The 23336-nt window shown below is 44.1% G+C and overlaps 1 protein-coding gene across 3 annotated transcripts in view; it reads left to right on the top strand.

Annotated features, from left to right (window-relative positions):
• rftn1b (raftlin, lipid raft linker 1b) overlaps positions 1-23336 on the top strand; it is a 47390-nt gene that overhangs the window by 4542 nt on the left and 19512 nt on the right. For all 3 annotated transcript variants that reach the window (XM_023802548.2, XM_023802549.2, XM_072716006.1), the window contains exons 2-6: positions 1956-2122; positions 14429-14606; positions 17314-17419; positions 19226-19703; positions 22805-23008. In XM_023802548.2, the coding sequence (XP_023658316.1) occupies positions 1978-2122; positions 14429-14606; positions 17314-17419; positions 19226-19703; positions 22805-23008 (1111 nt within the window). In that variant the 5' untranslated portion in view covers positions 1956-1977. The remainder of the gene's footprint in view (positions 1-1955; positions 2123-14428; positions 14607-17313; positions 17420-19225; positions 19704-22804; positions 23009-23336) is intronic.

The raw sequence follows: 23336 nt of genomic DNA, 5'->3' as shown, positions 1-23336 counted from the left end.
TGTGTTTCTGTCTATGGTATAATTCCGCTTTGCCTCGCGGGAACATTCCTGGCATAGCGTTTAATTAAGCCGGTATTCTGTTTTGAAATCGTCTGCTTGCGCCACGGTAGCTAGGAGGTCAGTGGACACAGCTGGTATTCATATCTGGTAGGCATCTGAAATTATTGTGTGATGGTATCTGTGCATTTGATGCTACGCCTCCCTCGTTTCATCTGTTTTCCATCACTGCTTATCCAGTGCAGGGTCATGGGGGCAGGTGGGGGGTTGTGGGGGGGTGGAGCTGGAGCCTATTTCAGGAAGCACAGGGCACAACGCTGGGGAAACCCTGGACTGAATGGAGGAAACTGTGTTGCCCTTTTAAACACTCAGTCAGTTTAATAAATGCTTAATAATTGCACAATGGGACAATGGATTAATGGACTCTTTTATTGTTGCGGGATTGTTTGCGTACATCTGTGGAGCTGAATCGATTTCCAGCTGTCCAGTGCGTCAGGCGCAAAAATGTAGAGGTCACAGCACGACCTTTAACCTAAATGAACCTCACTCTCCTTCTCCCTCTTTCTCACTCTTGTTCTCTCACTCTATCAAACACAAAGTGTGGATGCAATGCAGAGATCCCAGTGAATAGTCATGCTGCAATTATGAATTCCCACTTCCTTTGACTGATCTAAAAATAAAAAAAGAGAGAGAACACCTTGGTGCACTGGTGCATCCACACACAATGCAAATCAGGCAATTCGCTGAAGTTTGTTATTCTCTTCTTTCGTTTTTTCTGACTTTTTTCCCCTCCCTTTGTTCTGACTGATTCCAGCCCAGTAAGATTACTTAGTGAGCCTCCCACTGGATTAACAGAGAGGGAGCGAAAAACACGCCACGAGGAGCGCGGCGGAGACACACTGTTTAACTGTTACTGTTGGCTGCTTCACTATCTGTCTCTAATAAGGTCTGGCCATGTTTCCCTAACTTTGAAGGCAGAGGAGGGCTGGTGGTTTATGTATTAGCAGAATGATTAGAGAGCCAGCTGCTCAGTGGCTGTTTACAACAGGAACTTTTTTTTCTGTGTAAATTCTTGATAGGATTTTTCTGGTCTTGGAAGATAAAGACTCTCCCCTTTCAGTTTTTGAAATGTTTTAAAGAAAACAGCCACTCCTTAGGCACGGCTGCCGTTTCCCCTCAAAAGAGCCTCTGAGGTCGCCGGTGATTTGCTCAGTGACTGTGCATGTGTGCATTGCTGCAAAGCTGTGACCTGAGGAGTATTAATGATCAGTAATGCCAGGACCCTCCCCACGCCCCCCCCCCCTCTCATTCTCAAGATGCATTTACTCTTTTCATAATTACTCCTTCCATGGTGGATTTTACTCTATCGATCCTTCCTCCTCTTCAGTTCGGTTCATTACTTGACTCCTCCCCGCTCTCCTTTCCCTCTCCTCAGACTAGCCGCCAGCTTGAATCGGCGCGGCGTAATTAGCAGCCGGCGTAATAAAGCACGCTTCTCTCATCAGCCACTCCCCGGGGTTAATCAGCTGTGCCTCTCATATTGCCCGCTATCGGCAGACCCAGTGGAAAAGCCACACCTCTGTCACGACGCATTTGCATGACGGGCAGCCCTTGGCCCCGTGCCGGCCTTCCATGCCTGATTCCACACTTAATTCTACACCTGCAGGAACAGCAGCAGCACCCGCGAAAAATAACGCTCGTTTACATCAGGAATACCTACTTATTGAATTATTTATTCATTGTTTATTTATTCATAAGTTCATATCCAGCATGCCGTTCTTTATTGGGTTCCCCCACAAAGGCCCTAGAGGGTGAGAAGGTCCGTGTATCTGCGTGTGTTCCAGTCGTAGCCAGATGCTGCGCTGAAGACACCAGATGAAGCTTTCTGGAGGATCTCGTGGCCAGACAGAGGACCCCAGCTGTGGACTTACTCCTTGCCCTCCCCTCTCTCTCATCAGGTGGCCGATAGACGAAGAAGAGATGGGCTGCAAGCTGCCCAAGCTGAAGCGGACTGAGGATAGCAGCCCAGGAAAGATTTATTCCACCCTCAAGCGACCGCAGGTGGAGACCAAAGTGGGGGTGGTCTACACCTACCGCTTCCTGGACTTTATTCTGGGGAAAGACGGTAAGTCGTCTATGTGTCTGGGTGTGGGGGTAGGAAGGACATTTCTTTGAATCAATACCGTGTGGGTTGGGGAAGCCGCGCTCTATTGGAAACAACTGCTGGCGAGAAATGCTTTTTCGAGAATGCATCGCTGGGGAGGTTGGAGGACTTTTCAAACATGAAATATTTTACAGATGCTTCAACTAGGCATGTGTGTGTGGGGGGGGGGGGGGCTTAGGAACCTGCAGTTTTATAGCTGAAAATGAAACACACCCTTTGACCCGGGTGAATTCTCTATTGCTTGGTCACGCCAGCAACTTTAACCATCTGAGTGTGAGTGTATTTTTAATCATTTAATCAACAGCTAATTTCTGCTGAAGGGGTGCTCTGGGAGGGGACTGTTGATTTCCAATAAAATCTGTGCCAATCTCTGTGTCAAACACTGTGTTTACATAATGACACCTGTAGTAATTGAAGATTGAAGCCCATGTACAGCCTCCCCCCTCCCTCCCCATTTTGCATCAATAAAAATCAGTGCCTGTGGTTTGCTAAGCTGCCCCCCCCCCTCTGAAGATGCCACCCTGGACAATTGCGCATATCGAATTTAAAGACACAAATTCATAAAATCTCCTCCTATTTTCTTCTTCTCCTCTTTCACTGATGCCTTAAGGGACATGTGATTCGCGGTGTTTTGCCGTTGTTGTCTGATGTCAACAGCCGGGTACCCCATGTCAATGGGTAATACTCGCACTAAATATAGTAATTCCACATTTCTCACAAAGCGGATTGAGAGCAGCCTGTCAGCAGAGCTGTGAGGCTCATTTTATCCTGCCGTCCTCCGTGACGCCGCTGCCTCATGTTCGAATTAATCCTGCGCTATGCTTCCGTACATGATACAAAAAGAGAAAATGATCGTGAAAATCCAACCCAGGCCTCACAGCTTAATGTAAAGCCAGGCTGGCGATTCCCAGTCCTATCTGACAGACCTTCGATGCATTCCTTTCCTACGATGCGTACTAATTTGCCCAATTTGCATCACAGTGGGCTTTGAATTTAACTGGAATCTAATGCAGGCAGCTCGTCTTTGAAAAAGCACATTTTATGATGTCCCAGAAATTATTTACCTTATGATTCTTCCTCTTTCTTTTTTTTTTTGTAAAATGCAGCCAGTGTAAAAGCATTTGACCTCCTGACAATTTATGCAAACTAGATTGTCTGCATGAAATTTGGTGTAATTTGGCCCAAATTAAAATATAATGACAACCTGCAACCAGAACAAGGTTATAATGACTTTGGAGATTTTTTCTAATTGCTTCTGATATACTTGTGTCTAGATACATTTGTGTCAAAACTGTTTAGCATCAATGCGACCATTGCTGTAGAATACAGCAAATTGCAGTCAGTGGCTTCAGTGTTTTTATAAGCCTGGCAATGCGTGTCCGATTACTATAATTATTAGCAATGAATCTCAGTAAACAAAATATATAGGGCCAGATATGAGGCCTTATATGGAAAGATCATGAATCCAAGCAACGACAAAGCCTTGGTAATACTCTGTCGCCATGACTACTGTGTGTAAGCATCTCCCAGGGAGACACACCACAGCAAAGCTAGCAAAGCCCCCCCAGCGCCGTTTCTTTGCCCTCGGTCAGATAAACGACCAAAATCCCCTCTTCCCCACTCTGGGTCATGTCAAGTCAAAGAAATCACCGTTCCAAAGTTATGATTAATGATTTTTAAAAAGTACAGCACTAAATATTTCTACTAAATTTGATCTGCAAGAACAATCAATCATTTTGTTGCCGCATGTTCTTGCGTACAGAGAGAAAGCACCAGGAGCGTAAAGGCACCTCGTCACACTGGACTGGGACTCAATGCGAGAAATCCATTTACTCCAAGGACAGGCCGAGTTCAGGATTCCTGAAGTTAAGTCTGTCAGCTGTGTATGTAAAGGCATGTAGCTGACCACTGGGATTTCATTTAGACTCACACCCCGTCTGGAAGAGAAGAAGCAAGTGTTTTCAATGAGCAACACATTCGGTTAAATGCCGTTTTATTTCCATTTATGGCATTTGCGTTCCATGACCGCATGATGCATTATCCTCGTAATGTAAACGTAATGGGCTGGCTATCACATGCACTCAGCCTTTCCAAAGGGCCATATAGCGTTAGCGGCAGAATTACGAGGACTATCATAATGGAAGCCTGTTAGCGACAGAATTACGAGGACTATCGTAATGGAAGCCTACTTTCAGAGTCTTCTGCTCCACTTGGAGTATCTCAGGTTTTTCAGGCAGGCTGACGTAAACTCGTCCGTGAGAGATTCTCCCAAGTTTTCCTTGTGCCCAACCAGTGTCTTGAGAGACTGAACACCAAGCTATAAAGCATTTATTGTGGATGTAACATTACCGTGTTAATCATCAGTCTATAAGATTCTAACAGGTTTGGATGCTGTTCAACCGAATAGTTACTTCAGCATTAGTTCAAATACAAGAACTCGTGGCCATAGGTGGAAATTAGCGGGAGAACATTTCAAACTGGATTTAAGGAAGCACTTCTATACACAGCGTGTAGTCAGAGTATGGAATAGTCTTCCTGATAACGTAGTGCAAGCTGAATCCTTGGGTTCCTTTAAATCAGAGCTAGATAAGATTTTAACAACTCTGAGCTATTAGTTAAGTTCTCCCCAAGCAAGCTCGATGGGCCGAATGGCCTCCTCTCGTTTGTATAGTTCTTATGTTCTTATTAGTTATGCTGATGGAAATACATTAAAGTACCGCTAAAATACAGCAGATGAATGCATCTACTACATACTTGATTCGTACATGTAGCTGTGTGCTATTTATGCTTAAGCTGTACAGTACCAGTCAAAAGTCTGGATTCCAGGTGGCTACATTTGGACGATGGTTGAAAGAATGCTGAAAGTCTGTAATGCTGTCATCGAAGCAAAGGGGGTTATTTTGAAGAGTCCAAAATATAAGAAAATTTTAATTTTGGTGAATAACGTATCTAAACTCGACACAGATGCAGTGAAAGCAGGTGTGCCCAGACTTTTGATCGGCAGTGTATTTCAATAGAGTTTGTTCAGGTATATTCTCAAGACATGGCCAAGACAATACTGCCCTGTCCCACCTTCTGAATGAAGCTGAATTCTGCAGAGTAACAGCTGCTTGACTCTGAACAGTTAAGATCACATGCGCTATTTCACAGGGTTTTGGGGTAAACAGTCGAGCTGGTCCCTTCGGCACATTGTCAGCCCTCATTCTACTGTCTTTGTCAACAGGAAGCACAGATCTTTGTGCAGTTCCTTCCTCCCTTGGCCTATTTATCTGCCCGTGTCAGAAAACCGCTCCATACAATGTGTTTGGGATGAAGGCTGTTTGAACTGGACCAAATCGATTTTATTTTTGCCAAAGAGTATTTCATGCATTTCCTAAGTATATATATATATATTTTCTTCCTCCTACCATAGTGATCACCATGATACAAAAGTGCACACAGGGTATGAAAACATTTTCTTATGTTATTCCATCAGGTCTGTGAATGTCTTTAATGGCTTTCACCGGCAGAATGTAATCTGGGAGGTGCCGGCAGTCGTCCATTAGTCTTCAGCCGGCTTGCCGCTGCCCCTGGCTTTCGCCGTTATTACTGACTTCTGTATTACAGCCCAGCATCCGTGCAAACCCCTGTGCAGAGACATGCAGCGCTTCCTGCGGCACTCCGTGCAGGTTTATTGGGCATAATTGTCCTCCTGCTCTGATTCAATATGGCAGCATATTGATTCTGTCCTAATTCGATCTATGTGAGGAGTGAGTAAACAACAGGAGTCCTATCAAGTGTAGAATTTTTCCCTCCTTCGCCCTTTTATACACCTTCATGTGTAGAGAAAACCCAACAAAGTAAGTTAGTTGTCTTAGTTTGCGAAATAAAACAATACAACTCTGTAGGCCTGGCAGAGGAAATGATAAGCTGAAAACGGTTGGATTTCTCTAAATCTTGTCAGCACACAGGAATTGTTGTGGCCTCAAGCATAAGCAAACTTTCAGGATGAGCTTGTTTTTCTTCAGAAGAATTGTTTGTAAAAATAATCATAATAATTTGCTGATCTTGAAACTGGGCCTCATGTCCAGGATGTTCCCCTGCCTAGTGCCCAGAGCAAAAGGGAAAGTTAATCTGCTACTGAATTAGGAATCGCTGTTTTCTAAGTAAAGGCTGGGATTTCATTGTCTGTCCCTTAGAGTTTTAACATGAAAGTCAAAATGTAAATAACACATCACTGTTATCTCTGGCTTATTTTTGCCAGCTTTGGCCGGTTCTTATAAATAAACTGCTAGAAACTGAACTCTGAGCTGTCCTTCATGTGTTTGTGGAAAAATACTCACACTACATTGTTTTTTTACACACACACACACACACACACACACGCACATACGCACGCAGATCCTTATGGGGACCATTCATTCATTTCAATGGGAAAAATGCTAATGCTAACTATGACAACCTTAACCCCTACCCAGCCCTAACCATAACCATAAGTAACCTAACAAAATACATTTTTAGTTTTTTCATAGCAGTCACCGATTTTTATAAAATAGAATTTTCCCTCGGAAACCGGTCCCCATAAGGGAAAAAAAAATGGATATTTATCACGTTATGGGGACATTGTGTTCCCATAAGGATAGGTATACCTGCTCACACACACACACACACACACACACAATATTCTGTACTGTCCTAACTAAAACCATTAATTTATAATAAAATAACACAAGGGTGGATGTACATCTTTTCATACATTTTTATTTATGCACTCCTCTGTACCTGGAACTGTTAACTGCTGGACTGCATGCCTGGTTCTTAAACTTGTTTCTGAAAACACTGACTTCTGGGAAAAGGGAGAAAAACAGCCTTTGGGCAGCTTTCAAACCCCTCGAGTGTCGAAACAAGTCACGCGTTGAAAGCAAACGTCTACTTGGGGGAGGGTGCGGGGGGGGGGGGGGCAAGTGTAGAATAACAGGTCGCTGTTGCTGACTCATCCGAGAGGCCTGAGGCACAGCGGAGCACGGGCGCCTCGCTTCCGACGCCTGACGCTTCGTATAGGAATCCAGTGTGGAGTGTGAGAAGGCTGCTCAGCATCGTACGGCTTTCTGTGTTTCCTAACATATAAGAAGTGAACTCTGGCCTGTTTTTGTCTTGAAATTAACTACAGACTGGATCCTAAGAGCCTTTCAGGTTGACATTTGGTTTTTAACTGCTGGAAATTAAACTTCACAGTTATACTTTGTGTGTGTGTGTGTGTGTGTGTGTGTGTGTGTGTGTGCGTGCGCGTGCAAAAGTTTTATGACGTGTTTAAAAAGTGACCTGCAGCTGTTTATAGTGCTGCAGAGATGTGTTGACTCATTTCCTGACATTTACTCTTGCAGTAGTTAATGTGCTGAGTGTCCGCATGGTACATTTACACCACGGGAATCTACATTTTCTAGCTCCCTTCCGAAGCCACGATAACATGTGCTGTTTGTCATGTCCAGTAAGCCCCCACTCCCTAACGTTCCAAACACCCACCCACACACACTAAGACACGCAAAAGTTCTCACCGCACACACAGCAAACTTGGCTGAACTCTTGCTTTCTTTCGAGGGCTTGTTCTCTAGTGTCAGTTGTGTCTGAACGATGAATGCTTGAATGCCATTTGATGGGGCGGCTGTAGGGCGAATGCACTAACAGGTCTCTCATTTACAGGGGTGCCTTAGGGGCATGGCGACGCTGGCAGATTCAGGGGGGGCAGAACTTTACTGGGGCTTTCAATATGTAAAATTGTATAATGGAGTGGGGGGGGGGGGGCAAGGTGACATTTTGTCACGGGGCCCAGAATTTCTAGCTGTCCCACTGCCCATTTATATACCAGCACATCCCGTGTGGGGGCCGCACCTCCGGGAATGCGCTTTGTTGATGAACATATGTGCGTGTGTGTGTGTGTGACTGTGTCTGATTGTGTGTGAGACGTTTTCCCGAAATTCCGCTACAAAGCATCTCCGTCTCCCGGCATCCGCGAGCTCCTCGCCACGCGCCGCCTCCGTCAGGGAGGTGCCGCCTCCGTCAGGGAGGTGCCGTTGAGAGTCAGGCGCTGGCACTCATAAGGCAGAGGCAGCTCTGCCGCTGCTTCCGCGTGCAACATGAAGCCTCCCACCAGAGGCCATATTTACAGTCACTCTAGTGTCGACACGTGTGATGCTGCACTTAAGCCCCTATTGAAACGTAAGACTGAGCGCTCTTTCATTATGCCACACAGTTGCCTGGATTGTCCTTGGTTAAACCCAAATGGACATCGTCTCAACAGCAACCATACAAATTACTGAAATCCGGTTAGTCTGGCGAAGCAGGTCTACCCATCTGTCTGAGGTTTTTTTATGGCCGGTCTTACAAAAGACAAGGAATACAACTTTTAAAAAGAGGAATCAGAAAATGATGCTAAAAGTAAGGCCACGTATAAGGGTTAGGATATGGACTCTTCTGCTGCTGTGCTGCTCTGATCGCTTCACAATGGCTGTCTGTAAGCGGCCACTGTTAGAGCCAGAAAGCTATAATCTCCGTCCTCCCATTAATAAAAGCTAATGTTTGAAAATTCCAAGGTTCAAAGAGCATTTTCTATTTATAAATAATTTACTGACAGAATGATTGAATGCTTTTTTTACTCACATGTGCGTGATAACTTGATGTGAATTTAATTTCTTTGCGTCACACTGGTGTCGTGTCATTTAGTTCACCGGCAGTGTAACGTGACATTCATGGTGATTGTTATACTTAGTCAGAGACTGGATGTTCTTTACATGCGGGAGGCATGGTGAATAAGTGAGTGACACCATCGCTTCACACTTCCTGGGTTGGGGGATTATTCCATATAACCAGCATGGAGTCCCGAAAGCCAGATTTGGTAGCCGGCAAACAGTCAGTTGAGGCCCCCACCTGAGAGCTAAGCCAGAAGGCGAAGCTCTGGATTTACCAGTCAGTGTATGTTCCTACCCTCACCTATGCTCATTAGCTTTGGGTAGTATTGACAGAATAAGATCGCGGATACAAGCTGCAGAAATGAGTTTCCTTCACAGAGTGTCTGGGTTCAACCTAAAAGATAGCGTGAGGAGTTCAAATATTTGGGAGGAGCTCAAGTAGACCTGCTGCTCCTCTGCATCAAAAGGAGCCACTTGAGGTGATTTTGGCATCTATCTAGGATGCCTCCTGGACACCTCCCTGGGGAGGTGCTTCAGGTTTGTCCAACTGGGAGGAGACCCCATAGCAGACCCAGAACATGCTGGAGAGATTATATCTCTCCAGCATGTTCTCTCCTGGGAACGCCTTGGTATTCCTGCAGGAGATGGCTGAGGAGAGGGAGGTCTGGGCATCCCTGCTCAGACTGCTGCCCCCGCAACCTGGCTCCAGATAAGCAGTAGAAAATGGATGGATGGATGGACGGACAGACGGACCAACCTAGAGTCTTCCTGTATTATGCAGATTTCCTTGCACAGTCCAACAACATGCAAATCAGCAAACTAGCATCTCAAAATTGCCTGTATTTGCCCATAGGGATTGTGCATGAGCATCTGAGTACCCTGTGATGAACAGTGTACCACTGTGCTTCCAGGGATAGGCTCAGGGCTGCTGCTGACCTTGTAGACTTGGTTACTAAAGGGTGAATCCATGTGAAAAATAACATATTTTCAAGTTTCAATGGTTATTCCCCACATCTGACATTTCTCTATCGACTATTTAGTCCTTCTGTATTTGTATTTCAAGGTTGTTAGGGCTGCTTAGGATTGGTGCCTTTTGTTAAAAAATGGAAAACCTTCTAGGCTACTAACCCTAAGGCTGCTTCTAAAACTGCGACGGCGACACAATGACTGAGGTCCTCCAGAGCCACGGCGGAGCTCCTCCTCGGTGCTCTGCGCCTCTCTCTCAAACTCTGCACAGCCAAAAAACAAGTGAAAGCGGCAAGCCGTCCGCTTTTCCATTTGAAAGCTTGTTAGCTTTTTAATTAACTGGAGGAGAGGTGCCCTTGGGCTTGCTTTTCCAGCAACGGTAAATGAAAGCCGATGACGTGGACTGACCGCCTCTGAGGCGGCACCGACTCAACCCGCGGGTTCGGCCGCGAGCCTTTTTATGGCAGACGAACGTCCTCAAGCACCACACGCTAACCACCGGGTATGTCACCGCTTGAAGTGACATCACGGTAATAATGTCCTCCTTCATGGCATGAAGACAGCACGCATTCATGTTCAATTACACGTATCACACGTGTCCCGATTTTTTATAGTACGACTAAAGAGTAGCGAACGACATGTTAACAAATTTAATTAACTTTTAGTCCGCGTGACTGCTTTGGCTCCGGTTTGGCTCGTTTACACATCATAAATTGAGTTATTAGTGCAGCACAGCTAACATACTTATTGTTGACAGGGAATGAGATTGGAACAACAGATTGTGGATGAGCTTATAAGTATCAGTTCTTCCAGTGGCAAGGAGATAATTCATAACAGGCCACCCTCCCCCGCCTGTGGATCATGCAAATCGGATTGAATCGTATCCCCCGGCAACTCAGCAGTAAGCACTCACTGAGCCTCCTGCCGATGTTTCTCCTCCTATTCATTTCATATTTACTCATTTATCCTTCTAGGGCTGACGGTGAGGAACCAGTAGACTTATCCTGCATGCGGCAACAAAGAACCATTAGAATGATAGGCCTTCCGTACAGATCTGTGTCTACAAGCAAGTCTAACACAAAGTTGACCTCATCTAGCAGGGGAAGCCCTATTTAATCAGAGCGCAGAATTTCTAATTCTGCTATGGGAGAGAAAACACTGAAATAAAAAGCTATAATACTGCATCTCACAGAAAAAAAGAACAGGGAAAACTAAATACATTTTCTCAGGATGACCTGAGCGTACTTGTTCCATCAGAAGGCTGAGTTAATGAAACACGGTGTCCCACCAACCTGAGGAGTCATCATATGGAATTTCACGCTTGGCAACATGCCATCCAAGATAACAGGGCCAGAAACCACAGGAGACGTGTCATGAACACTTGATTGGTTTTATATGCCACAGTCCTTCCTAAAAGAAGACCTCGGCCAAATGGACACATTTTTGTGTCCATTTGTAGTAATTTCTTGTGGAAGGAATTGCACCAAAAGTGCTGCAAAACAGCAATCAATCCTTGTTGACTTAATCATAACACTGTATCCATCCTTTGATTAGCATGGTAAAGTGCCTCCACACCCTTACAAACAACGGAGAACCTTATTGGCTTTGGATGGCATGATCGCTCAGCAGGTAGCATTGTGACCTCACATCTCTACAGTGTTCAGGGTTCCATTTGTGCCCCATGTCTTTGTGCGGGTAATCTGCCTGCTCTCCTCATGTCTACACAGGTCACCTCTCTCTTTCCAGAAACATGTACCAACATGAGTGTGCCACTCTCATTCTGTACTGGAACATGGATGCACATGCTCCAGTGATGTAAAGCTAATTTTGGAGGATCTGTTAGTCAAAGATCTGCGCTTAAGGGCACCAGTGTATATTCCATAACAGGAAACTGGCTCGTTGTCCCCATAATTGAAGCACATGACCGGATAAATGTTCCTTTAAAACATCTGGGCAAAAGTGCACCCGGAGGAAACAAGCTTAAAATTCGATTTCCAAAGTCATGGCAGGCTGTGCTGGGATTTCCCCAGTCACAACCTAATGTTTGCATCCAGTTTGTGACAGCTGGATCCAATCTGCATAATGAGAGTGATGAACATAAACTGAAGCAATGGAGAGTCAAGAGGCAGGTCCGACTGATGTTGTTTACATTGAGCAATTGTTACTTTCCTGTGTAGTTTGAACTATTTCTAGTCTTTGTACCCAATTTTATTAATGAGAAAAGCCCGGCTACTTCACTGAGGAGCTGGACTTAGTTTCAGGTCTATTGATCTAGTCTTTGTGCAGTCACTGCACTGGACCATAGAGGCTCAGCTGTTACACAGTTTGTGGGATACAAATATAAATGCTTTGAACATCTCCGTCTATGTTCTTTATGAATGCGTTATGAAGGTTCATTGAATGTTCTATGAATGCATTATAAATGCATTATTATGGTTCACTAAATGTACTATGAATGCTTTATGAATGCATTATGAAGGTGGAGTTAATGTAAAGCATTACCCATTGTTTAAACAAGAGTTTCCAGAGTGGTTAGTCAACTTAATTTGTGCCTCTCCTGGGTGCTTTCCCATTAGGCTGTAATGGAAGTCATTCAGTATTTATTCATTATAACTTGAGGGTTCAGAGAGTGAATCTAGTCATGCTAATATCCACCAGCTCAGAGACACAGTGCCTTTGGGGAAAAGAACGGTAATTGCACAATCAAACCGGAATTAAAATGCAGGATTAATTAAAGATACACGGATGTTTTAAGAGTATTTGGATTTTCCGATCTGTGACGGCCCTGGATTACTGTTTTGGTTCATTAAGTGAGAAAATGTTTTGTGTAATGGATGCAGTTGCCTGTAGACATTGAATGACAATTCAGGGTGTTTTCTGTTACATATGTACGGGCGTAATTTAGCCCTGCGAGTTCAAAATGCCCTGAGGTTGTGCCCCTGGGGACAAAATACTCTCCCCTTCCTCTCCGAACTTCCCAAGAACTTTACCCAAATAGTATCCATAAGTATTAGTCAAAATAATGTTTATTTGGGTCAGGCTAATATACTGTATCACTACACCTTTTCCACTTCATTATGCATTTTGTACGTTTAGAAATCTGCAGTCTGAAGTGCAGGTTAAGTGCAGGTTAAAAGCTGCTAAGTCTGACATGGCAGATGCACCTGTGTTTGATTCATTATGCGTCTTGCCACTTCTCTCACATTGTGAGATCTCTCCATAGAGCTCCATTCATCCTGCCTCTGAATTCATTCATCCTGATTTGCTATTGCATCCCTCTTGCCAGTGAAGCAAATCAGACAACTCTCTGGCAGTCTTTAGTTTTTCACGGCCTTTACCTCTGGTTCACAGTTACCTTTCTGCTCTCTCACAGACGGTTTTTAAACTTTTGTGTTTGTAACTGACTGCAGGGCCATTTTGAGGTCTCTAATTCCCTCTTGGTGAATTCTCTCTCCACCTTCAAAAAAACACCCTAAGACCCATCTGTTCCAGAAATTCCTCATCTAGCCTGAAGCCTCTCTATGTTCCCTGAATGTCCTTAATGTTGCGCTTCTGGTCACTGAATAGTCTTATTAGGTTCTTGTTTTGTTGCATGATGTTGTGTAGCTCTTGCTCCAATACTGCTTACACCTGTACCTGGGTATTCTTTGGAAGGTCAACCTAGTCACACTTATGCTGAGTTGACTCCTAGACAGCAGGTATGTTTGTTGTGAGCCATTTCCCTGACTTTCACGGCACTTTAGACAAAGTGTCAGCTAAATATTGTAAATGTAAATGGTCAGATATTGCAAATCAGTAACACACACACAGGATCCACTGTCTCTGCTCATCACTGGATTCCTCGCTTAAGAAGCTGGTTAAACACCGGGCTAGGTGAACAAACAGGGCATTAAAAAGAAGTCAATCACCCTCTGTGGGGCTCATTAGCATAAAAATGCCTTTCGAAGTCGCTCTCGGACCAGATCCGCAGCAGCTGTCGCGTAGCTCTGCGATTTTGACGGGAAGCTGACGTCTCCTCCCCCACTGCCGCTGCCTGCGTTCTGTCTTAAGGGCTGCTGACGCCGTGCTTTTCAAGAGTCTGTCCTCCCAAAAAGCATCTCATCAGTCACCTCCTTCATTAGCGCTGGTCTGTGACATGGGTCACGGGCACGGGAACCCCAAGCAGGCGACATCAGAGGGCACCAAATGCGGCGGCTCCAACTTCCCGCGTAACGAAAGCAAATAAATAACATTTTAAATATTTAAAATGGGCACACAGCTGTTCCTCCCAATTACGGCTTGTGGAAGAGCAGAAATTGGACAGTCAAAGTGATGATGCAAGCAACCAAAAATAGAGTATTTCTAACAGGCCTCAAAACACAAATAAACCAGGGGTGGGGAACCATTAACTCACTTATGCAGGATTTTTTTTTATTGTTTCTAATAACACTTGATTGTCAGCTGGAGCATCAATTAAAGTTATTATTATTTTTTTAAATATCCAGAATACTGACAATTATGAAATGATGAAAAGCAGCACATCACAGGTCCCCATCTGATTGGTTATTCCCGGTTTTGTCCCATTTTCCCCTGCCCTCCCCATGGCTTCCGCTCCTTCCCTAACTGGAGGCTTCTCCTCCCGCTCTCCCCTTTGCAGATGGCACGTCTATGCTGTGCATTTCCTCGGTACGGGAGCTGCCAGCCCAGATGCTCGACCTGTACCAGCAGGGCTTCGTCTTGGCAGCAGTGCACCCCTTCATCCACCCGTGTGGCACCAAGCCAGGCAGCGAGCAGAGGCTGTTATACCGGGCGGTCCTGATCCGGCTCTCCGACAGGTGAGAGTGGGGGCTGCCAACACCGATCCTCACGCATCACGCTCCTGTCGAGTATATATTTCGACTAGCGGCACTTTGACGATTGGGTCAGCTTTCTCGATATTCAAGTAATTTTATTAATGAAGCAAAAAAGACCTACAATCAATGAACCAAACACAAACCCTTCAGCTTCAGAGAAGGCAGAGGTCGGCCCCCTTTGCCTTAATGACATCATTCATCATGCCTCTTTAATGTCAACTTGAAAAATGATCCAGATCTTGATCTAAGCCTTAAATATTAAAGCATGTCTTTAATCTTGCCTTGTATTTGTGTTCACTCACACATGCCTGCTTCTAGGCTGGGGTGGCTATAATTTTAGTTTAGATTGTGGCGGCCCAAAAATTGTGTTGGCCAGAGAGACAAATTATTTGATACTGACACTGTACTTTAAAAAGAGGCTGTTTAGAAAATCTGCTATTAGTGAATTCCGGTATCTACCAACTCCATTTACTTGCTGTGCCAGGTATTTTGACCAGGACAGTCAGCTGGGTAAACTTTTGATAGCTTTTTGGTAATTAGGTCAACATGCAGCGTGTGCTTAAACGGGAATGTCTCATGGATTCCATCCTCGGAGGTGAATCGGGAGAGACACCTCTGTTGAGCTGTAGTGCAGAGGAGAGCACTCCTGGTGAGCGGCAGACAGGGTACCCCTCCGCCGTCGTGAGTCTCCCACTTAGCATTTCTTATGGCCCCCCCAAACGAGCGCGTGACTGCCGCAGACGAGACGTGGGGAGCGGGCCCTCCTCTCAGGCTCTGTGGCACCCCAGGTAGCTGCATTCCAGCCGAGACTCCAGATATATTTTGAACACCCCCCCCCCCCCCATTGATTTTATAGTCTGGGAATTCACTGTGGATTCCACACAAATGAATCCGTAATATGAAGTGATCAAGGCTGAATTCCACAGACAAGCTATGAAGTAGCATGGTGAAATTTTAATTGTTTTTCCAGTTTTTTGCTAACTGTAATCTTGGGACTGCTTATCCTAGTCAGGGTGACGGTTTGGCGGGGGGGGGGGACACTTACAGCCGCATAGGGCACAAGGCTGGGGTAATCTCTAGAGGGGATGCAAACAAGCTGAGGTGATATGAAACATACAGCTTATCTTCACCCCAGGAGGGGCTTGGAGTGGCTATAGAAAGCAATGGGAAAGGCAGCCTTTGATTAGGATGGTAAAGTTCTCGCTGTGGAGGTGATGAAGAGAAAGTAACCATAGATCACAACGAAAGGGGAAGAGAGACGGAACAGAGGAAGCTAATTCTTTGATGTCCCCCCCCACACACATCTCAGCGCGTTGCCCCCATGAACGAGCGCTCACATCAGTGTCGGCCCTGGGGATAGGACCAGAAATGAAAGAGCATGCAGTTTCTTTCTAAGTGGCCTAAAAACTGAGAACAAGGGAGTAGCTTGAGATGAAGGCAGATCGCTGGCTGTTTGCCCATCATTCACAACAACAGGCCTCCAAACTCTCCCCCCGGTGCAGCTGAAAAACAGGGACGGAAAGGAAGAGCAGTATGTCAGCGGCTGCTCATTGTGGATCATGAGATACCAACTGGGATCACTGCATAACATCACAGAGTCGTGCCTCCAAAACTCTTACAAACGCATTTGTCCAAAAACAAGTCACCTGCGTATATTCTGTGATATTATTCTGAAATGAAGTTGCTTTGCTGATGCTTTCAGATGTCAGACTCGTGTCGTGGGTTGATTGCTTCAACTTCCAAAGCCAGAAATAGAGAAATTGTGATAAGACATAATTATCAGAACTAAGGTTTAGGCAGGCATGGCACCGAAGCTAGCCAACTGGGTAGCAGTCCGACTTGCAGTCTGACATGCAATTTACTAGCTAGCATGCTAGTGTTCAGTTTCTTGTGTTTGCCCTTTGTCTAAAGAACTCGCCTCTGGCGAGTGGGCAAGCTTAATTTCCATGATGAAATTGGGTTATGGGTTTAACTTAACTAGCACACTAGCTCTAACAACTAGGAAAGTCACAAGATGAAATTCGCTCATGCCACTTTTCTCAGTTTATATCGAGAACCCGCCGCGACAGCTGAAACACTTTCATGGCTGTGCAGCGTGAGAAGAAGGGAGAGGAGCTCTATATGAAGAAGCGTAAAATCCCAGGTCTGGGTGAGGGTGCAATTACTGTAGGGACTACAGGCAGAGTCGTGGATACGCAGGGTGGAGGCAAGGTCTCCGGGCCTTTTGTCAACAGGATGGGAGAGGGGATAACGGGAAGTAAAGGCATCGGCACTCACAGGAACACCAGCCGAATTCCGTCTGCTAAAAACATAGCTTTCCTAAAAATACAGACGCCTCACATGCAGACAGACATCAAAGCGAGCCAGGATATCTAACCACTGCAGGTTGTCAGTTAAAGCATTTATGGACAGATTTTTGTTTTACGTAATCAAAATTACATTAGAAGCATTCTATTTATTTATGGTTTTATTATCCATAGCAGATCATAACACTTGCAACGTGTCAGAATCAGATTTTAATTGTCTGTGCCTGACACTCTTAATATGTAATTTGTTGCGACGTGATGAATGTACCTTGACCCTGATCTGGCTGTATGACTGAGACAGAGACAGAGACTGAGCACATTACTACCGTAAGTGTGCCGTCACGTGACACTGCGATGACGCCGCCATTCTCTCTTCTCTCCAGTGGGGAGAAGCCAGAGACGAAGTATGACAATGGCCTGGAGATGGAGACATGCCTGTCAGCCGACCAGGCCCCCAACGCCGAGCTGATACAGGGGTATCTGAAAAAGGTGAGACGCCAGCCAGCTCTCTGACGTTCCTCCTGCTGCTCTGCTTAAGGCTAATTGCGTGTCCAATGGCACATTGTACCTCAATTTCCAGGTAAGAAAAAAAGAATAATTTGGAACTGAGATGAAAAGTCCACAGTGTCAAATCTTGCATAGAATTTGACAGCTCGGTTCAACATGTTTTGACCCAGTTTTCTTTTACCTGCCTACCTGCCCTGAATATATAGAGTCAACTGTTGCTATGACTGCAATTTAAGATGATGGCAACATCTTCATATTACAGCTCCATAATTACCTAGCAACAACCACGTTGTAGCATGGAAAGCATAATCAGAAGTAATGGGGAAGTTAATTGTGAAAAAATAACAGAATTTAGCATGTTTAATTCTAGATATATTTGAAGTAGATTTTAAGCCTCAGCTTTTGTCTTTCATATCTTTTAATTATTGTACCTCTTGGGTTATCTCCTGTTTTGTGTTTTGCTTCTTCAAAGTGTCGAGCGAATCAGAGATGGAAAAAAATGACATTTGATGTCATCAAAATTTCACGTTGAAAGTCCCACGATGAACATTGACTGTTGGCACTGTGTTCTGTGTATATGTACTGCGAAGTACCATATTGTTCTAGAATGCTGATAAAAATAGGATTTATTGTTCACAAAGAATGGAATTAATAAAACAACAATCAGATGACATACATTCTCTAGCCTCATCATTCATTAAAGAAAGAAGCTTATAGGTTGCTCTTTAATTACTTGCCAATGTTTTAAATCAAAGCAGCATACAATTTCACATGCTTATAAAGCAAGATATTTTATTGGAGCAGTTCAAAACATTTACTGATGTGAACAACATCTTCCTAAAGACTGAAAATCCCCAAATGGGATTTGAATTAGTGACCTCTCGATTACATATCCCATCCAAAGAAGAATTATTGTATTCAAAGGTTTATTGTCACATGTACCGAGTACAGTGGTATTCTTACTTGCATATTGACTCATAACAGATGTACAGAGAACAGAAAATTTATAATAAACAACATCGAAAGCATAGTAACAATAGAGGAGACAGTACAGTACAATTAGTAGTTGGTGAATTAACCACCCTACATCCACCACGATACTGCAGGTTATTTGCAGTTTACTTTACCTAGATAAGTATGTGCCAACCAGGATATACTTGTTAAATGCTGCCTTTAGAACAAATAAGTAGTTAATAATGTATAAGTTCCTATACATGGACATAACTAGAAATTCTGAACCCCTTACAAAATATCACCTTGGGCCCAACGGTGCCAAGCAGGAGGGCTAGGTTCCCTGAATCTACCAGGGTATCTATCCATACCCCTCTAATGCCCCTGCCCCTATACTCCAAAAGAGTTGATTTTCGGTAATGTCTTTATTCATTTTAGTAAGCTTACATCATAACCAGAAGAAGTGGTCTGAAGATAATGATGATGACATTATAACCATATGTAGCTGTGTGAATGTGCTGTGAAGTATCAGTACAAGGCAAGATGCCATTAATGCAGTGGTTAAGCCCAGCTGTCCTCTGTTAATGCCCTCAGTATCAAGGTTTCCTTGAAATTGAAACTGATTTCTTTTTTTGAAGAAAAACAATGTGCTTTTCTAAGCCTTTATAAAGGTAACCGCTTAAACATTATTGTGAGAACCAAAGGCTTTCACTGAATTGTATGATGATTCACGCGGCTGATATAGTTGCCCCTTTTTCATAGACACATTTCCCCCGTTTATTTTATAGAAGTTAGGTATCACACTGGGCTGACTGTTTGTCCCCTTATTGTGTTTAGATCCAGGATTCCGCAGAACAAGGAATTACATTTGTGGGGTTCGTCCAGCAGCCCAGCAGGGCTTTTATAGTCCACGCCCATGATGACCCAGACGAAGTGTCTTTGTCCCTCCATTCAAGTCCCAGCTCAGTCCAAGGGGAAAAGCTCCACCAAAACCAGGAAAACAAAGAGCAGAATCTGTCCGAAGAGCAACACCATCAAGTCGAGATTGGAGCAAAGACCAGAGACATCACCTGTGAGTTTGTAGAGCTGGTCCTGGATGAGGCCAAGAGCCATAATGCGGATAGTGAGAGCGCTGAAGACAGAGTGGAAGGAGCCCCAGAGAGTCCAGCATCCTCTACTCTCAACACCGTCCGACGAGAAAACGATGAATTATCGGATGTCAGGAGCAATGACACGCTGAAGGACAACAACAATAAGGCAAAAGGCCAGAAAGCAACTAAGGAACATCAGAACTATCAAACATCCTTCAGAAATGGTAAGTCCAGTCAGAGACTGTACCACATTATACAGCTGGGGTTTCGTGCCTTTCTCACTGGGGTGTAGCCATTGAATTTCCATGGCAGGCTCGCTCATAGAAGGCCGCTCCCATTCAAAGACACGTCACTGACCAACCAGTTAGCTTTAGATAAGCTTTTTTTTCTCACAATAGTTAGAGCTGTGGTTGCATAGGCAGAACAATAGTGCATTATACAGCACAACGGAGCCAATGATTTGAATAAATGTTCCTTGATATCTAGGTAATTGTTGCCGGCAAACTTAATGCTGATTGGTCCTTTTCCATTCAGAACATGTATCTGGTCTTGGAATGAAATGCACCCTAACATTAGTCTTGCTCCATCTGAGTAAGTCTCTCTCTGCCTTCAAAAAAATAAACTGAATTTGAATTGCCTAGAGTCAGTATCTGTTTATATGAGCGTTGATCTTAGCTTTAGATTTAATGTAATTAATACTTAAGCATGATTCTAACTCCAGGGGGAGCGAGTTGCACCTGCTTTTTGATGAGCCTTAGGTCCATGGTCTCTTGAGTAACTTTAAAGAGGAGGCACAGGATTGACAGAATGTGGTCAAATGCTATGGTGGGATCAGCAGAGTCATACATTTTGAGTCCTACTTCCCTGAGTGATTCTCAAGTCGAGGGATGGAGTGAACCTGCCTTCTAAAACTTCACAAGAGCAATGGCATCATCAGGATGGGAGAATGTGCTGTAGTTGCACTTTTAATAGCATAACAAATGATGTAAGGAAGGGAAATATCAGCTTAGCAGCAGTTTTTCAATCATGCTTTGTGTTTAACCCCTCTGCCCTTGTATGTCATTTAGTTACTGTTCCTGAAAAAATGGAAGAAAATGAGAGATATCAAGAAAAATGCATCAGTGAGCATAATTTTGGGCACCCAAATGTGTAGTAGTTTGTTTGTTATTTATATATTTATATGTATATTTGTACTGATATTCAACAGCAACAAAGAATGCTTTGTTACCTACACCAGAATAAGCTATAAGCTCAATTTCGCCTGTGTCCTAAATTATTTCTGGTGAGGAAATTGAACTTATCTAAGTGTTTTTTTTTTTTTAAACCAAAAGTAGGAGAGCTGCAGTGGACCTCAGTAACCTGAATGAATTTTTAAATAAAGCAAGTTCTGTATTTGTTCATTACACCTCATCCGTTTGTATTTGATCACAACCGGATGATAGAAATCTGTGAATTTTGTTTTGGTGCATAGCAACACTCAGTGTGTTAAACTGGGTAATCTTGGTGCCAAGTCGCTGACTAAAATACACCCGAAGCCAGCAAGCCATTATCATTCTAGCAAAGTAGAGCATTTCCTCCGTTAATCTGAGGCACACAATGGCCAAACTGTTGGGTCGGCATGAGAATGTTCATGTCACCAAGGTTCTGAGGCAATAAATGTCTGGAGACCTCACTGCTATTAGGTTTATTTTTGGCTTTAAGTTAATAGCACCTGCCTGAGAGAACCCAAGGAGGAAATTCATAGTGGGGAATGTGCATCCTGCTGACAATTCATACGATACCGTGTTACAAAGTACTTTTCTTTCTGCTGAGTGTGTCATTGTAATATAACATATATTTGAAAATGAAATAACCCCGACTCAGACAGCCCAGACAATTTTCAAACCCTTATTTTTATTTACAATTTATTGTGGGGTATCAATTAACATTATATGAATACTGTATTATTGAAACAGCACTGTTCTTAGAATAAAAAGGAAAACGGCACCAAAGCAATTATTTTCTAAGAGGAATGCGAAAGGAGAAATCGGAAACAAGACGGATCTGCTCGCTTGTGTTCGCACAACTGCCAATTAGCACCGGGACACAAGGCGTTTCTCTTCGATGTTTGTTTTCAAAAGCATGATTGATCTACAGTATCATTTAGGTTGTATGAGGGGGAGTCTGTTGTGTGATGATTCAGACAGCATTTTGACCATTGTGGAAGTGAATTTCTAAAAGTGCTAGGAGACTTCTTGGGAGTTTAATGGCTCTGTGCTCAATAACCTCTTCTTTGACGGTGACTTATCGATCACTTCTGTCCGATACATCAACCTACACAAGGCCACATATTGCATTAACACGCCTCATTTCCAAGAAATTTTAATCAGAAGCAAAGTACACCACATTTTCAGGGTACTGTCTATGGAAATCAAACTAAAAAAAATTAGAAGGAAAAAGGACAGGATAAAGATTTTTTTTTCCGATTCTAGGCTTTTGTTTGGGTGGCAGAGTGGCTCAGTGGGTCGTACCGTCCCCTCACACAGGTCTGACATCTGCCTCCACGCTGTGCTTGTTTGCACATTCTCCGCATGTCACGTGGGTTTCCTCTAGATGTTCTCACACTACAAAGACGTGGTTAAGCTAATTGGCTTCTCTAAATTGTCCATAGTGAGTGAGTGTTTACGTGTGAATGCCTTGCGATGATCTGGCTTCCCGTTACGGGTGTTCCCCTGCCATGTGGACGGGCTTCAGATCCCCCACCCCCCTAGCACTGTCCAGGATTAGCAGCTGGAAAATGGATGGATTGATGAGTATACAGTCGGTGGAGTTTTTTACATGACAGACCTGAAAACCAGCCCTCTCTGGGAGATCTTCTGAGCTGCGGAGTGATTTGATTTCCCCACCAAAAGTAGTTCCCATTTAAAAACTCATCTGTCTTGCTGATGAAAGTCAGAAGGGTGGATGGTGGGGAAATATCAAATGGGTTTGCAGCTTTTCCCTGAGGACACGTTATCAGATGTAACTGTTTGTGTGGGCTGTACTTAAGGACAAATTACTGTGAGCTGTGCAAGAAAACAGCAGGTCTACACACCCTCAAGGGTTCATCTTTGCCTTTTACAGAAAATGATTTTTTTTTCTGATATGGTAAAATATTTCATAAACAGACAGTAGTAATAGCTAGTTTTCTTTCTTAATTTTAAAACACTTTATGAAACCAATTTGATATGCACATTACAAGCATGCTGTCATGTTATTTTATTGTGTCATTGGGTGCAATTCTTTCCCAGGGCATGTAATGCAAATGAATCACCTTGGTAAAGTGTGGTCTCCCTATTCTTCACAGGGGTGGAGCTCTTCGCCTTGTTTAACCATCCCAAGATGGGCAAAGGCCTGCTGAAGTACTACACGGTGAAGGTCCCCCTGCGGGTCCAGTGCCAGGATGAGAGCATCGTCTCCGTGGAGGCAAACTGGCTGGATCACATGACCCAGCACTTTCACAGCGGTGCCTTGTTGATTGACGGCTACTTCCACCTGGGGAGCGAAAATGGTACGGTCCGGGGAACTCCCATTGTGCTTCCAGCAGAAAGTTAGCAAGCCGTATAACTGTACCCCTTCGAATTTCAGCCCAACGACTTTGAGGAACAGCGAGAGTACCGAGCCTAAACCCCAAATGGGACACCCCTGGTTCCTCAAGTGTGATTCTTCATCTTGATCACTCCCCTATCAACCCAGTTTAGCAAATGGGTGTCGTATTTAATTAATCACTTGAAAGGACCGCATCAGCAACTCTGAAACACAGATAATTAGGCTGATATCAAATTTGCACATCTTTGCATACATTATGCTTGAAGAGGCATGCAATTATTATTAGTCTT

Source organism: Paramormyrops kingsleyae, chromosome 9 (assembly GCF_048594095.1).
Source record: "Paramormyrops kingsleyae isolate MSU_618 chromosome 9, PKINGS_0.4, whole genome shotgun sequence".
Classification (NCBI taxonomy): Eukaryota; Metazoa; Chordata; class Actinopteri; order Osteoglossiformes; family Mormyridae; genus Paramormyrops; species Paramormyrops kingsleyae.
This window is presented reverse-complemented; position numbering and strand designations above follow the sequence as displayed.